Consider the following 15588-nt stretch of genomic DNA (forward strand, 5'->3'; position numbering starts at 1 on the left):
TATTGCTCAAGACATTCCAGCACCTTCTATGTTAGCCTTGGATCCAAATAAACACAACTAAATATAGAAAGAAGTTTGCTTTAGGTGCGTACATGGGTGCTAAGTGTCTATGCTAGCAGGATAGTCAATCAAGATCTAGGGTTTAGTTCAGCAGAGTACAGAGAGGTGCCTGTCTCCTGTTACATGACATTCCCTGCTCCCCAGTCACTTCTCCTGAAGAGTACAGCTTTTCCAGGTCCAAGAGATCTAAGGGATATCTCAGATATCTTAAGGCATCTCAAATGGCACTGGATGAATAAATTTGGGCAGCTGAATTCAGCCTTTCTTGTGCCAAGCCCAGAGTGTGAGGCAGCTGAGCAGTCAGCAGAAGCCTTCCTGAGGATTAGCTGCACCTCTCTCAGTTGACATAATTACCTTGTACTGCTTGGGGAATTTAGACACCTGCTTCACATGTAGACACCTACATTTAAATATTTTCATGTGGAGCACAATCCAATTCCATCTATTTTTCTGATCTCTGTTGGAATTTGTGACATCCTTAACTTTTCCTAGTCAGTTTTCCTGTTTCTGAATTCTCACCCAGACCTCCTGCATTTGGTTGTTGTGAGCTTGAGATTTGTACTTTACAAATCTTGTCCACTTCTGGGTCTTCTTCATTGCTGAACTTGCTGGGTTTAGAAGCAAATCTAGCATTTTTGGTAGCCAGCTATGTAGTAGCCACCTATGATCCACATATGTAGTAGCCAAAGGCATTTTAAAATGTCAGAGCATTAAAGGAGGCAGAGGGTCAGGCTAGGCCAACACAGGATGTCAAACAGTGACACCAGCCAACAGTGAACAGCCAGGGAGGATGCCAAAACCAGGGCAAACACACAGTGATATTTCTCTAGGAGAGTTTCTCAGCCCCCAAAATCCTACTTGAAGACATCCTGAGCCAGAAGTGGTCTTTTGGTATTAATTAGCCCAGGATTAAATCTTCTCCCATAAGACCATCCAGCTGGCTTTAAACCTATGTAGATTTCTAGCCCCTTGTGACAAAAGTTTCCACAATTTAGCAGGACAATCTTTAAACCACAGAAACAGGTTGTCTGCATCCTTGGAATTGCAATAAGAGGACAAAGGCATGCATAGGTGATTCCAGAGAAACCCAGTATGTTTCTAGACAAGGAGGGGTATTCAGACATCTTCCTTTGGTGGCAGAGCAGAATGAGCAGAGGCTGTTTCCTGCTGAACTGCAGCAGGCTAAGGAAACATGCATGTAGGCACAGTCAGTGTCTCTCACTGCTTGCCTGTGGAGATGGAGGGCTTTACTCTCTGGGCCATTCTTGTAGGAGCTAAGCTAGGGACAAGGTGTGTGTTTCTACCCAACACAAAACGAGTAAAACTCATATCAACAAGAACCTGCTTTAAATTATTCACCATCAAACATGGCTTTAGATTATCCTTGCATAGAAACGTACAAACACCACAAAACCCTAAGATTAAAATCAGACATTTCTTACGAGGGCTTTTTAAGCTTTTAAACTTTGCCAGGGAGTTAATCATGAGGTGAGGAAGAACAGAGCTTGTTCTGTGCTTTTCTACTCTGTGCATAACAGCATGTCTACCCCAATCATTGTGAAAGGACATTATGCCTTCTCACAGCATCCGTGTGCCATCACTCTGCTGCTTCTCCTCCTCTCCCCTTAAATGCTGTTCTGGCTCTGAGGACAGCTGGCTGATTAGTTCGTGCACACCAAATTCCCTGTCACAGTTTCAATCTGTAACCTGAAGAAATAAATCCTAACACTTGCTGAACTTCAACTAACTTTCCAGACTTCCAGCTGAAGGAATGCTTCTGAGTACCCAGTGCTGTATTTCCTCCCTTCCAGGAAATGGTACATGAGTGGAGCTGTGTCCAGAAACTGCATTCCTCAAACACACAGTGTCTGTTCTCATAGGAAATTAGTACCGTGCTTGTAAGTCTGATTCTAGCAGACTCTCATCTCTGGGCCTACCCTATATTTTTCTTACTTTAGTTTTCTTTTTTGTCTTTGCACAGAAAAGTTGTTATGGAAAAATAGATAAAGGAGAAAAGTTCTAATCCATCTACTGATTTGTACAGTTTGCTACATCAGGTTTCAAAGCTCCTACATGTGGTTTCTTTCATCCATATGCTTTGAAAATTGCTACCCTCACTTTTCACCCTGAAGACTCCCGAGGTAGTTTTTGACACCAGCCCTGATCTCAATCCTTATCTCAAACAAGAATCTCTGTCTTGGATTGCCACCCACTATAGGAGCCTCTCTTTTGTCCTTCTCATTCAGCTCACATAGATGTATGCATTATTTACTGATACTTGGACATTAATGCTTTCTGTAATGTATTTCTTTCAGACATCATTGTTCTCATCGCTTCAATAGCAGTTGTTTCTGCAAAAACTCAAGGTAACATTTTTGCAACATCAGCACTGAGAAGTCTTCGTTTCCTACAGATCCTTCGTATGGTGCGCATGGACCGAAGAGGAGGCACCTGGAAATTATTAGGTTCTGTAGTTTATGCACATAGCAAGGTATGTAATCCTAGATACTAATTTTGTCTGGTTGATACCTTCACTTGATTGATTCAACAAGAGACCAAGGAAATAAGCATTTATCAGTTTTGAACAGAATACCCAAAATTTTCTGAAGTGACACCAATTGTAATATGAACTAACACAGATACACCAGGCCATGTTTAATGCTGGCTGTTTTTAGAGATCTTGAAAATGTTGCCCTTGATGTGCAGCTGTAATTTGTTATATGTTAGGGGCATTGCTGAAGCATCAAACCATAAGAGTAGATCTTGTCCACTTGCCGAGAAAATTTGCATCCATGGGGAAGCACCTGACTTACAACTTCACAAATGCCAAAAAACATATATATAGATATTTTCATTATGTCTTCTTGAAGTGTCATTCTATCCAGTCCATAAAATGGGAATTGATCTCTGCTCTCTTTTATCTAGGAATTAATCACAGCCTGGTACATAGGATTTTTAGTACTCATCTTTTCATCTTTCCTGGTTTATTTGGTGGAAAAAGATGCAAATACCGAATTCTCCACATATGCAGATGCTCTCTGGTGGGGCACAGTAAGTACAGAAAAGTAACATGGACTCTTTAACTAGAATTTCACCTGCTGAGGATTTTAACTTAGTGTGCTGTTCAGTGAATTGTTTTACTGACAAAATCTGATTTGAGAAGCCTCCTCCTTCAGCTATTCATTTGCACATCAACAGATTCTTTCAGTCCATCCTGCAGAACAGCTGCTTATGTGTTTCTGCTGCAAACAGACCACTAAACCTTCAAGAGAAGAAAGCATTGTACTCTTTAACCCATAGCCTTTCAGTAATATAGTTTGTAATATGGACCCACAAAGAGCTGTTTTGATACAAACCAGAGGGCTGTAAGTGGCAGTGCAGGAAGAGGAAAAAGTGTCAGGAAAAAAGAGGGGAAAAAAATCTTACATCAACTTTGGCATGAGAGTATCATCAGTGCCCTTAAAAAGATGTTGTTTCTCCTTCCTCTGTACCTTGAGGACAAAGATCAAGAATAAATATGTCAGATCTGGTTCAGCAGTTTTATTTTTTAGAGGTATAAAAGCCCCAATTTACTTGAGATGGTTAACTATCTAATCAATTGTTTTTACTTTGTTGAAATCTGTGGGATCTAGTACATGCCTGACTGCTTTTCTGAAGGAGGATTATATGAATGTGGCTAAAGAAACTAGACTTTCAATGAACAGCAAAAGGCTAGGTTTGAATTTTGATATTTTTTAATGGCATAATGTGTAGGAGTTTTTGCTTAAAAATGTCCTGTAGTGATCCAGACTTCTTCACTGTGAGAGTTACTTAGGCAGCTAAAGAAATCTGCCCCTACAACAAAGCCTAAGGCAGTTATTGTCAGGCAGTATAAAACTGCTTTTCTTTTCCTTCTGATGCTGTAGAACACATACAGTGTGCTCTGACAGTGAAATGTAGTGAAATGATATCTGGGAGATCATTAATGCTGACAATAACAGAGGACTCATTAGCTTCCTTGGAATAAGTGTGAGACCTGAGCCAGCCTCTGCCACCTTTTCTTATCAGAAGGATGCAAAAATGAAGCTTTCTCACCTCAGACCTTTTGCTGACAGGATCTCATCTAGATTTAGTATATCTGCAGACAGAGCATGCACACAGGAACTGTGCAAAAGCCTTTCCAGAATGTAATAAATTATTGAAATTATTTGTAAGAAGTTTTGTCTGCATTTTGAGCTAAGGTCAAGGTCACTCACTATTATTAGGAGTACTTAGTGTATTTGGAATTTGTTCATCTAAGGGCTAGTCATTTGTTGCATGTCTTCCCTAGAGACTATATTTCTATGTTATCACTGGACAAAATTGGGAGCTTGGAAAAGCCAGAACTAGTAAGTATTATTTGCAAATATTCAGAAATATATTTTGCTGAAACTTGTTGCTTTAGAGCATCAAGGCATATCACTGATAAAATATACATTTTATCCTGTAGTACAAACACACAAAAAATTCATATTGGCTAAAGTCATGAGAGAAGGTTTTGCATTCAGTTGCATCACTGTAGTTTATTTTGTTTCCCATTTCTTCAAAAGCTGAGTTCTGGGTTTGCCTTAAAGCTTTCTGACCTTCCTGTATTGACATGGTTGTGAAGCATCTGGCATTGGATGCTGATGTCCTCATTGATGGGTACCCCAGCTCTGGCAGTCTGAAAACACCACAGCCCCTTTAGGGTGGCAGTGGGGTTGTGGTCCTGAAAGAGACCCTCCTGTGGCCGTGCACGTCCTTGGAATGGATCTTTTCAGATGTTTGATTTCCCAGGAAACAGTCTCTACCTGTCTGCAAGGCCCTGCATGCCTTAGCACTGCACAGGGAGTCTGGGCTGAGCAGAGGATTGGACCCACCTGCCAGCTGGAATGGGGAAATGCATGCACAAGGAATGAGAAAGTCCCAGCAAACTCAGAGCTCCATCTGACTGAGGCTCATGTTAGACCCAGATCCTTCTCCCTGAGCAGCTCTAGCAGCAGGAAAATATTTTTTATTTTAGAATTTGCTTCTCCACTACCTGCTGACTGCTATTTTTTAAGGCAAAACCCTGCTAGGAAATAATCATGGTATAAAGTGGTGCTTAAAATATTTTGTACACAATGAAGAGAAAGTGCATGACTCAGAGGTTATGTAAGTAATGCAACTGAGAAAATCAGGAATCTTGTCTTGATTTCAGCAAGAAAAACAACAAATTTTATTTTAGAACTTGAGAACAATATATATTGTATATATCTATATATTTTCTTCTTTCCCCAGTGTATGACATGAATACATTTAAGTTTTTAATGCACTTCAGCAAGTGCACAAAGTTACTAGAAATCAGTGTTTCCCCTTACCTGTTATCTTTGCCATTTTAATAATAGTATTTTATTTTTTTTTACAATATGTAAAACAGTATGTGGGAAATGCATAATGTGCTTCTTAGTCATGGTTGTTTTTACTGCCAGAGTAACCCACATGCTGATTTTTGAAAAGGACAGACTGTATGACATTTTAGGGGAAATGAGTGCTTAGTCTCATTGGTTTGTTTATTTGCAAAAGTTGTTCCGACTTAAACCACAGATTATCTACCAAACTCTGGACTGAATTTTGTCATGGCAGAGGTAAAGAAAACGCTGCATCAAAGTCAGGCACAGTCACACTAAAATTCAATCTTTTAGAGGCATTTATGCTTCTCCTTACAGGATCAGCATCAGCATGCTGCAATTAACCCATTAATTCAGATTATTTGAGGACTGCTATGGTTGTTTCACTGACTCCATTTCTGAACCCCATATTTGTATACAGAAATAAAAGGCAGGATATGGCATCCAAATTTACATATGAATATTCTCTGTATTTGCAATTTCATGCTGTACTCTGCAACCTGCTATTGAATCATCATGTTAATATTATTACTGTGAATATTCTTGTGGTTGGGGTTTCCACAGTGTTGCCTAACACAGCAGCACACAATGGTGGGTGTTATATGAAGAGCTCAAGTTCAGAATTTGCTTTGGTAGAGAAGATAAATTCATTCTTCATAGAGAAGAAAATAATAAAACTATATGGGAACAAAAGGTCAATTAAAAAGCCTAAGTATTTCAAAACCAAACCATGATTTTCTGAGATATACTGATGTTAACTAGAACTGTGGATACATACAGTGACATTTAGTTTGTACATTAATTAGCTTTAGCTGCAAATGTAATGCAGCTGAAGTTTCTGTCCCTTAATAAGTCTTTATTTTCTACTAGTAACCAATAGTTACAGTTGGAAACAGAATGGCTCTGGCACTCCAGTGACCTGTTAGTGAACAAAACATATTACAATCAATTACATTGTCACAATGACTAGCTCAAATGAGTTACCATTGATGAAATTTTTCCCATTTAATGTAATGATAGCATGAGCAAACTACATTTTTTTCATTTAAGTGATGTCAGGTAAAGATTCAAAAGGTAAGTACTGCTAGGAGAATATAAAATTACATCAGAAAGAAATATTAGGGTCCTATCTCATCTAATTGAAGTCATCTAAGTTGTATCATCATATTTATTATTATATTACCTCATTTATATTAGCATATATATTAGCTCCAGCAATGAGATAATAGATGTCTTATCATCATTGTGAGTTTTGAGCCCAGCCAGATGACTCTGCCTACTTTGGCTACTCTGTCCAGACCCCTCATTTATAGAAGTAACCAAAATGGAGTGGTTTGCATCTAGTGTAAAAGACAGGGCTCAGCCAGCTCATTTAGCCTAGCAGGAGTGTGATTCAGCTGCTCAAATACAGGCATACAGTAGCATCAAAGATCTGTTGGACAGTCTGCTGCCTCTCCTGTGGGTGGTCCCTCTTCAGACACCCTAGTACGTCTCTGGTGGTACTAGATGGGGGTTTTTTTCAGAAAAGCCATTTTTTCTTTTCAGAAAAGCCATTTTAGGATAGGATGAGCTACCTCTGAACTTTGGTCACTTCTCTCTTACCCACACAATGCTAGCTGTAACTTCTGTCCACTTCTTACATGATTATCTCTGATGTCTAGAAATTTATTATATTGTCGTGTTTTCCCATCCAGTCATTCTTCACACCCTGTTCAGTTAATTTAATCTCAGCATTATGCCAGTCAGGGTCTGGCCAATGGTTTAGTCATTCACTAGTGGCATTTACAAAGATGCAGTGGATTATTCCCAAACTTCACCCTGAAGTTGTCCAAAAAAATATCTTCTTAGTTGTGTGGTATAAAAAGAAGATCAACCCCTTTGCTCAGTGTTGAGTAAGACAGTACAGGATGGTGCTGATACCTGTACACCCCTGTAAAGACCATCCTGAGATAAAATAGCTCAAAGTGAGCAAGAAGCCACTGATGTTCTTAATCACAGAGTGATACCATTAAGTCCTTAGTACCTAGAAGAATTGAGGGAAAGGCTTTAATAGGGTCTTGTTATTTTCTTTGGAGAAATTCCAGAGATACACTCTGTATGACTGCTCCTGGTTCTGGATTGCTCTCAGATGTCAGGTCCCAAAGGTCCAAGTTTATCTCTGACTTCTCTGGAATACAGTTCAGTGGCAATATCATTAATATGCAGATGATGCTTGGTTCTGTTTCCCTCTCATCAGCCCAGACAGGAGATATCTCTGTACTTTACAGCAACTGGCAGAGATAGGGAGCTGGATGGAAGCCAAGAAAGTGGGCTCATTCCAGGACTCCAAACTGCTTTGCAATAATTGGCCTGGAAACAAATTTTGAGGAACTTTTATTCAGGGATTCATTTGTTCAAGTGTTTCATTCCTCTTGGGCTCTTAATAGCCTCAAACTGTTCTGCAGTTGCCCTCTGATGTGAAGAGCTGTGATTATCTTCTTCAGCAAACAAATCAATCCCCTCTGCCAGGCCAAGACCATGGCTGCACCAGCTCATCTCTGCCAGAAAAGAGAGAGCTGCATCTTCATGTTCATTCCTCCTTCTTACTCCATCTCAGTCTGTCCCTGCCTTGTGCAGGCTCTGGAGCTCATTAGGACATCTGTGAGCTGACACAACGGGCCAAAGCAGCAGAAACAAACCATGCAGAAATGTGGATCATTTTCTGTCCCTTCCTGGGTGGCACTGGCTTTTCAAAGAGTCCAGAAAAGGCTCAGAAGAGGAGATAGGGCAGGGCAGGGAAGGGGAGCAAGGAAGACTGAGACCTGATAGGCATGTAAGGTGGTGTTCTGTGACCAGGCTTGTGTTACAAAACTTGAATCTTGATAACCACTTGAAATTTCAGCTGCAGCCTGAATTCATCTCTCTTTCTTAGTCTCCATGGCTTTCTCAGGGTAAATTACACTCACAGCTTGTTCCCAACAATGGGAGCAATTAAAAGCACTGTTTACTATCTACAGAGTCCTAAATAGTTGAAATCTAATTACTTCCAAAAGACTTTCCTTCTTTTGTCCCGTGGTGACCCTGACATTAAATAGAATTGTTTTGGCCGTCTTGCCTAGGAATGAACTTTGAGGAAGCTGGAAGCAAAATAATGTCTCTAGAAGGCAATTTCCTGAAGAATCTGTTGCTGCCAGAGTATTTGCTAAGCCTGAACTTGCCCACATTTGGTACACGATGTAAAATAATTCTCCATGCACATGCTCTCCCTCATAACAGTGCTTGGCACTCAGCCCACTGTTGTCTATCTTTGTCCTTTAGCATCGTGTGCCGCTGCCTGAGCACGCGCCCCGCAGCCTCCCAGCCAGCCTTGGGACAGCTCTGCTCTGCCCACACCTCCTTGCTGCCCACCAGGCAGCTGTGTGGGTCTGAGCTCTGGGAAAGCTCAGACAACCTCTTCTGCCAGTCCCATCCCCAGCCATGGCACTGCTGTGCTTGCCGGGCCACAAGCAGCCTGGAGGGCAATTCCTTGGGTCAGGGACTTGGCTCAGACTCATCTTTTGCCTTCAAGATGCGCTCAGTGAGCCCCAAGCACACACCAGTATCTCAGTGACCACATTGCCCATGGCAGTGGTCAATGAGCCCCCACCTGCACTGAAACCTGCCTCCCCTTTCTCTCTGACCTGTCCACTGGAGGGTCTGAGCTAACGTGGTCCAGCAGCCCGAGGTACCTCTGCATTGCTGCTGCGTGGTGACCTCTGGACCTTCATGTCAGGAGTGATGCAGGTGTATCTGAGCCTGTCAGGAGGAAGGAGAAAGGACCAGGAACTTCACTTGAAGTTCCTCACAGCTTTTGATTAGTCTTTTTTGTGTTTCAGAAGATAATTCACTTCAAATTGTACTGATGGGTTTTAAAAAATGCAACTGCTTCTTGCAATTCCTGTGATCTTATATCATCTGCAAGCATCAGTTCTTCCCACCTGTATTTTTCCAGTATTATCTCTGTGTAATTTATATTTGTTTAGTTAGATAAATATACAGTTATATTTTTTCTGCAGAAAATAGATGAAACATCTTCACATCTATGGAAAATAACACTCTTTTTTCTGCCCAACTTATATAATTTCCTACAATTTGCCTCAAATTTGAGATCAAGATAATTTTTCATTATTTTTAAACTTATCACTTATTTAGGTGTTTCTCTCACATTTATTATTTATCTCAGTTTTATTTAGTCATAAACAGTATTACATTTTCACAGAAAAGGGTCAGTGTTAGCATATTTATGTTCATACTTTTAGAAACAGCTATATGTCTCAGATGCCTTGGATTAATTAGTGGAAATGCTGCTTCATGCAATGTAAATAATCTGCAACTAATCTGTCAGTGACTTCTGGTAAATCACGTTGTTCACTCATTTCTTTTTAGATCACATTGACAACCATTGGCTATGGAGACAAAACTCCTCTTACTTGGCTTGGAAGGTTGCTTTCTGCAGGATTTGCTCTGCTTGGCATTTCTTTCTTTGCACTACCTGCTGTAAGTATGCCTATAAAATTCCTACAAAATAATAGAAACTCCTGTAGGTCCTGCCATTGTTATATACAAAAGGCTGAAGGATGTCTACATGTAGAACAACTGTTTAAGGCTTTTTGCTCTGCAACAACACTGGTGAAGTGCTATCCAAAATCCAAAGAAAAGGTTTGGTGTCCTTGCTTTAGTTTAGAGAAGTTTCTCTGGCGTGGACAAAACTGGGAAATAACCCTAAATTAGGTTACATACCATTGTGTAAAGTTGAAAAACCTTTCTTTTGTTTTGAATTGTGACTTATGTATTACTGTTTTTCTTTCAAATTTTTCAAAACAAAACAAAAATAAAAGCACACTATATGTGTTTCTAACTTGGATTAGTGAAAAAAAATAGATATTTCTAATAGCTTGTTTTGTATGTCTATGTTCAAGCTGCCAACAGAGAATAGTAGAAGGCCTTAAATCAACTAATAGTTAATGTTCTTGAATGCAAATCATTTTCTGTGAATAATTATAAATAAACATTACAGCTTATTTATGCTGTTTCTATCAATGTTCAAGAGACTAATGGAAACAGGAATTATTTAATGACTAAAATACAGTGTAGCTTCAGAAATAAATTCCCATTTTTGTAAGTCAATCTCTCTTTTTTTAAATTAGTTTTGAATAAGCATGAAATGAGAAGTGACATTTGTATTTTTTGCATTGTCTCCAGTGCAATGTCTTTTGATATTTTAATACTTATATACTTTATCTATCGATGATTATAAAACATAGATGTTATAATACTTCATTTGTTTTCAACCATATAGATAAACCAAGATTAAAAATCATCTGGTGCACTGCATTTATTTCTTACTCTAGCTACAAAGAGTATTTCAGTGTCTTTGACACACTATAAGGCATTATAATTATAACCCATTACCTGTTTATGAATCCTTGACATTTATTGACATCTACTGTAATTAATTCCTTTTGTCACCTAGTCACCACTAACAAGAAAGCTGCTAAGGCAGCACTACAATGAAAAGATGAATACCCTCACATATTAGAGATGCCACAACTTTTGTTCCTCATGTTATATCTATGTACAGATACTAGTTTTTCCTTATAAATACTTCTGTGCTGAATCTGTCTATAAAACAAAAGGTATGTGGGAAACTTTTGCACTACTTATAGTATTTTATTCTGACTAAGAATCAAGTGGAAATATTCTTCCTTATAATGCAGACCTGTCCAGCAAACGTATCACATTCCTTGCAAGTCAAGAAAGAAAGAAAGCATTCTCAGTCCTTGGATCTATTCAGTTAGAATCAAATTTATCTTACTCAAAGGTAAAAGGCTAAAAGAGAAGAAGTTTCATAATTAGCTTTTTCATAGCCTCTAGAATGAACAATGGGTATTACTTAATGGGCAAGATCCAGAAGAAATGCATTTTCTAACTTTTCTAAAATCAAAAGTTATAATAAGTACTGCAGATGTGGACTTTGATATCCATATATATCTGCCATGTCTGTCAGCTGGTCATTTCCTCATTCCTGACTCAAGCCCCTCTGAATATCCCTGCTTGATTTTATAAATATATATCTATCTCTTTGGCCTTGGTAGTTGCAGGAATGTGGTGTAGCACAAACCCAGGCAATGAGTGGGATGGGTGGTCATTGGTAGCACCACAGATGTTATGAAAGAAATCTCCTGCTTCATCAGGAAAAGGGGAATTACTTCTGTGCCTTCTGCTGTCATACACTGGTCACAAATGTGTTATCTGAAGCAACCATTTGGTGTAACCTGTTCAAAAAATCTTTGTAATTAAAGATGTATATTTGTTCAAAGACTGCCTACACACTGATAAAATTATATTGCAGGGCATCCTTGGCTCAGGATTTGCATTGAAAGTGCAGGAACAGCATCGTCAGAAACACTTTGAGAAAAGAAGGAATCCAGCTGCAAGCCTAATTCAGGTAAATAGGAAATCACCAAAAAGATAATCACAGGTGATTTAAAGTACATATTGAAACAAATCCTATTATTTCAGTTTGGAAAGCTTTGTAGAAATAATGTTTAACAGATTGGCTAGTTTCATGAAATATCTGTTTTTGGTGACTGCTATGTGTTGCCATAATGCTGTACAGAATCACAGATTCATTTAGGTTGGAAAAGACCTTTAAGATCATCAAGACAAACTATATATAGCATTTTTGTGTGTAGTTTTTGTTGTTCTATCCATGTTAAAGAAACAGAGGCAAGGATGCCAAATGCATGCCTGGAGTCAGAAAGCTCTTTGGAAAAAGAGAATTGATCCCTAGACAACCCAGCTGACAGCACAGCACTCTTGCCTATATTAAGCTACTTTTCATCTACTATAGGGTTTATAGTATTTCACTGAGTGATACACTTGAAGATGAAAAGTGTCCTGCCCAGAGAATTGCTTCCACTATTAGTCAGTTCAAAAGCTGGAAATGTAGGCACTAACAATTTCAAAATGTCTGAAATTTTCTAAAGTTGTTCTGATGTAATAGTGCAAATCAACAAAAAGTGGCATGTTATGTCTTAGGCAGCTGTTTTACATTGGCTTTTTCCTTAACTTTCAGTCCTAGTTAAAAATGAGAAAATACTCTAAAGAATCATTTTGCACCAAGCTTTACTCTACTTGATGCACTGAAAAAAAACAGGGGGAAATATTCTCCTAGAATCCTGGTTTATTTTCGTGGGATGCCAAGTCTATGTGCCATGCATGCTGGATTTTATTTTTGAAATAATAAATCCAAATAAAGAAGCTGAGCATGAATATGCTAGAGTTCCATGCTAAGTACAAATAGATGTCAGACTGTCTTTGAAGCATTCTTAAAGTTAAATGTTTTCCATTATTACTGTTTGATTATTATTAAATCCTAAATATTTCATATTTAACATTTGTTAGAATAATTAACAAAAATAATTCCACTCCTTTTGTGTCTGGTTTGGAATGACAGTTTGTCCTGTTTTCTAACACATATATTCTAATCTACTTCTTCCAAGTTTGGTTGCCAGAGGAAACACAGAATAGATTTAGGTTTTAGATACAGCTCTTGTTATTATTTTTTGACAGTTCAACCAAAATATTAGTAAGACTGCATGCTAAAGTGGTTAAGAGTAGGTAGCTGCCTGATTTTGGAGAGTGACTCTCAGTGGGCAAAATCATTGTGGAAGAAAGACATTTTTTGTGAGATCCTACAATGAAGGCTGTTCAGCATTTACATGTTCATATAGAGGTTCAACACTTTCAGTGATCCAGAAATTAATATAAAATTGCTGATAGGGATACTTTTTGAAGGCACAAGGCCTGGCAGAATAAGAAATATAAGAACAGGCACACAAGAATAAAACCAAGGATGACTGGGTGACTTTTAGGATGAAATTATAACTGCCTAATGTTTTAATACAACAAATACAAAACTTGATCTAGAAACTGAATCCAGATTATTACAAGATATACTCTATCCCAGTCTTAGTGAATCCAGAAGGGTTTTGATGGAGCATGAGAAATATGGACGAGAAAGACTGGGAAAGAAGGGGCAAGAGCCTCATACAAGTTCCCAGTATGTTACTACACCTGGCTTTATTAAAGTCTTTAGATACAGAACCATAAAGATAACAAGGTATAAACATAACTGATACTACCACTGTGCAGTGGTAGTACTGTAGTTGATGCTCATACTAATATGCAACTTATCAGCTCAGCATCAATAGTTTTTAAATGAGACTCGAATATTGGAGAAAGCAAATAAAACATTTGAAAAAATGGGTCAAGGACTGGAGAAAATTTCATGTTCATAAATGCAGGATGTGTCTGAACTGCATATTATTAGGTACTGTAACAGTGCCTGGGTTTTTTTAAATTGTCTCTAGCTTATTAGGGTAATGTCTATTTTCTAACCAGTTATGGTGTAGAATAAATCTGTGCTAACTCATCTGTTGCCACAGATAAACTGTTTGCTACAGCCTTTACCTGGCCTAAAGACAGCTGCAGAAAACTCAAATGTTTCATATGGATATACTTTTCTCAATTTCTTTAGCTTATAAGAAATATTTAAGGTGAGAATTATTTCAACACAGAAGCTCAGAGAGGAAGTCTTGGAACCTACTGGACCATTTAATGTAGCAGACAGAAACATAACAAGTAACTGGCTATAAGCCAAAACCAAAGAGTTTCAAATTAAAAATAATGCAGAAAATTTTGACAACGAGAATGATCAACCAATGAAGCAATTTTCAAAGTGAGTAACAGGTTCTCCATCTGTTAATGAAGACTGGATATGTTTCTGGGAGATACACAGTAGGAAAACACAGGGTATTAGATTCCATACAAGAGTACCTAGATGACATTTAATGGTTGACAATACACAGGAAGCACAGATGCTCAGCTAGTACAAATTAATATAGTTATGCTGACATCAGGGAACATGTCCCAGCTTGTAGAACAAAGGCTTGTCTTACTATCTACATGCACTATAAATCTAAACAATTGATACATTTTCAATGCTATGGTTTGGTGACTTACCTTTGAAATTATTCATTTTGTGTTTTTAAACATTTAACAGTGTTTCAAACCACAGAAATTGCTTCCCTTTTCTTCTAAGTACTTTTTGTCTGGTTTTCATTATGATTTGCAGAATGTATTATGACAATTTCTTTACGTCAGACTGCAAGTTTGTGTGGGTGTCCTCTATGGACTGTCACAAATAAATCACTGCAATGCTTTTCTATACCTTTATGTACTGAATATCTTCTGGTGCTTTCACAGAGCCAGTAACTCAGTGCATAAGGTGTACTGGGATTCACAAATTTTTGGTAGGTTTGCACTGGTATTTCCTGAATCAGCCTAACCGAGCGCATCCTGGTCTGAGCAAAATCCCCTCACTCCGTAGTCGGTGCGGTGGCATTGTCACTTCATCTTCTTGGTTCCTTTGTGCTCTTCTATTGTTTCCCCATACCAGGCTTCCTGGCGGTTTTATTCTACCGACGCCAGCCGAACAAACGTGGCAGCCACCTGGCGATATTATGAAAGTATTCTTCCTCCCCTCAGGCATGTATCAGTGCTATGAATGATAAGAGAAAGACACGACTTGTATGGGTTACTAATCTGCTTTTCAATTTTTTGTTTCATCCCTACTCCCTCTTGCCTTGTTTTTTTCTTTTTTTACCGTATATCCTGCACGTAGTGTGTATGGCGTAGTTATGCTGCTGATGAGAAATCGGTTTCTATTGCTACCTGGAAGCCTCATTTGAAGGCCTTGCATACCTGCAGCCCTACAAAGTAGGTACAAATATGGCAGCTGGTGCTGTTTTTGATGTCTGTTCAAGCTTATAGAGAACTAGTATTTATCTGTTTCGTCTTGGCTTGTTGTCTTAAGTCCTCTCAAGTCTTCTCATTAAAAATGTCAACTAACAAATCAGATCAATATAATGTAGGAGCCCAGGAAGAAATACAAATCATTGCTAGTTATCTTAGAAATGCACAGGCATTAGAAACATTTTCCCAACAACCCACTCATGCATCTCAGTTAATGATTCACCTCATTCCAAATTATCCTTAAGGAGAAAACTATTAAGTTTAATGCAGAGCTGGTTCTTTGGTTCAGTGGTACCTTTATGCC

General features: G+C 38.6%; 1 protein-coding gene across 3 annotated transcripts in view; it reads left to right on the forward strand.

Annotated features, from left to right (window-relative positions):
* KCNQ5 (potassium voltage-gated channel subfamily Q member 5) overlaps positions 1–15588 on the forward strand; it is a 274933-nt gene that overhangs the window by 222362 nt on the left and 36983 nt on the right. For 2 of the 3 annotated variants that reach the window (XM_056488128.1, XM_056488127.1), the window contains exons 4-8: positions 2376–2551; positions 2986–3111; positions 9852–9962; positions 11818–11913; positions 15154–15248. In XM_056488128.1, the coding sequence (XP_056344103.1) occupies positions 2376–2551; positions 2986–3111; positions 9852–9962; positions 11818–11913; positions 15154–15248 (604 nt within the window). Of the gene's footprint in view, positions 1–2375; positions 2552–2985; positions 3112–9851; positions 9963–11817; positions 11914–14928; positions 15018–15153; positions 15249–15588 lie in introns of all 3 variants that reach the window. The other variant, XM_056488129.1, reaches the window with a different exon arrangement.

Source organism: Oenanthe melanoleuca, chromosome 3 (assembly GCF_029582105.1).
Source record: "Oenanthe melanoleuca isolate GR-GAL-2019-014 chromosome 3, OMel1.0, whole genome shotgun sequence".
NCBI lineage: Eukaryota > Metazoa > Chordata > Aves > Passeriformes > Muscicapidae > Oenanthe > Oenanthe melanoleuca.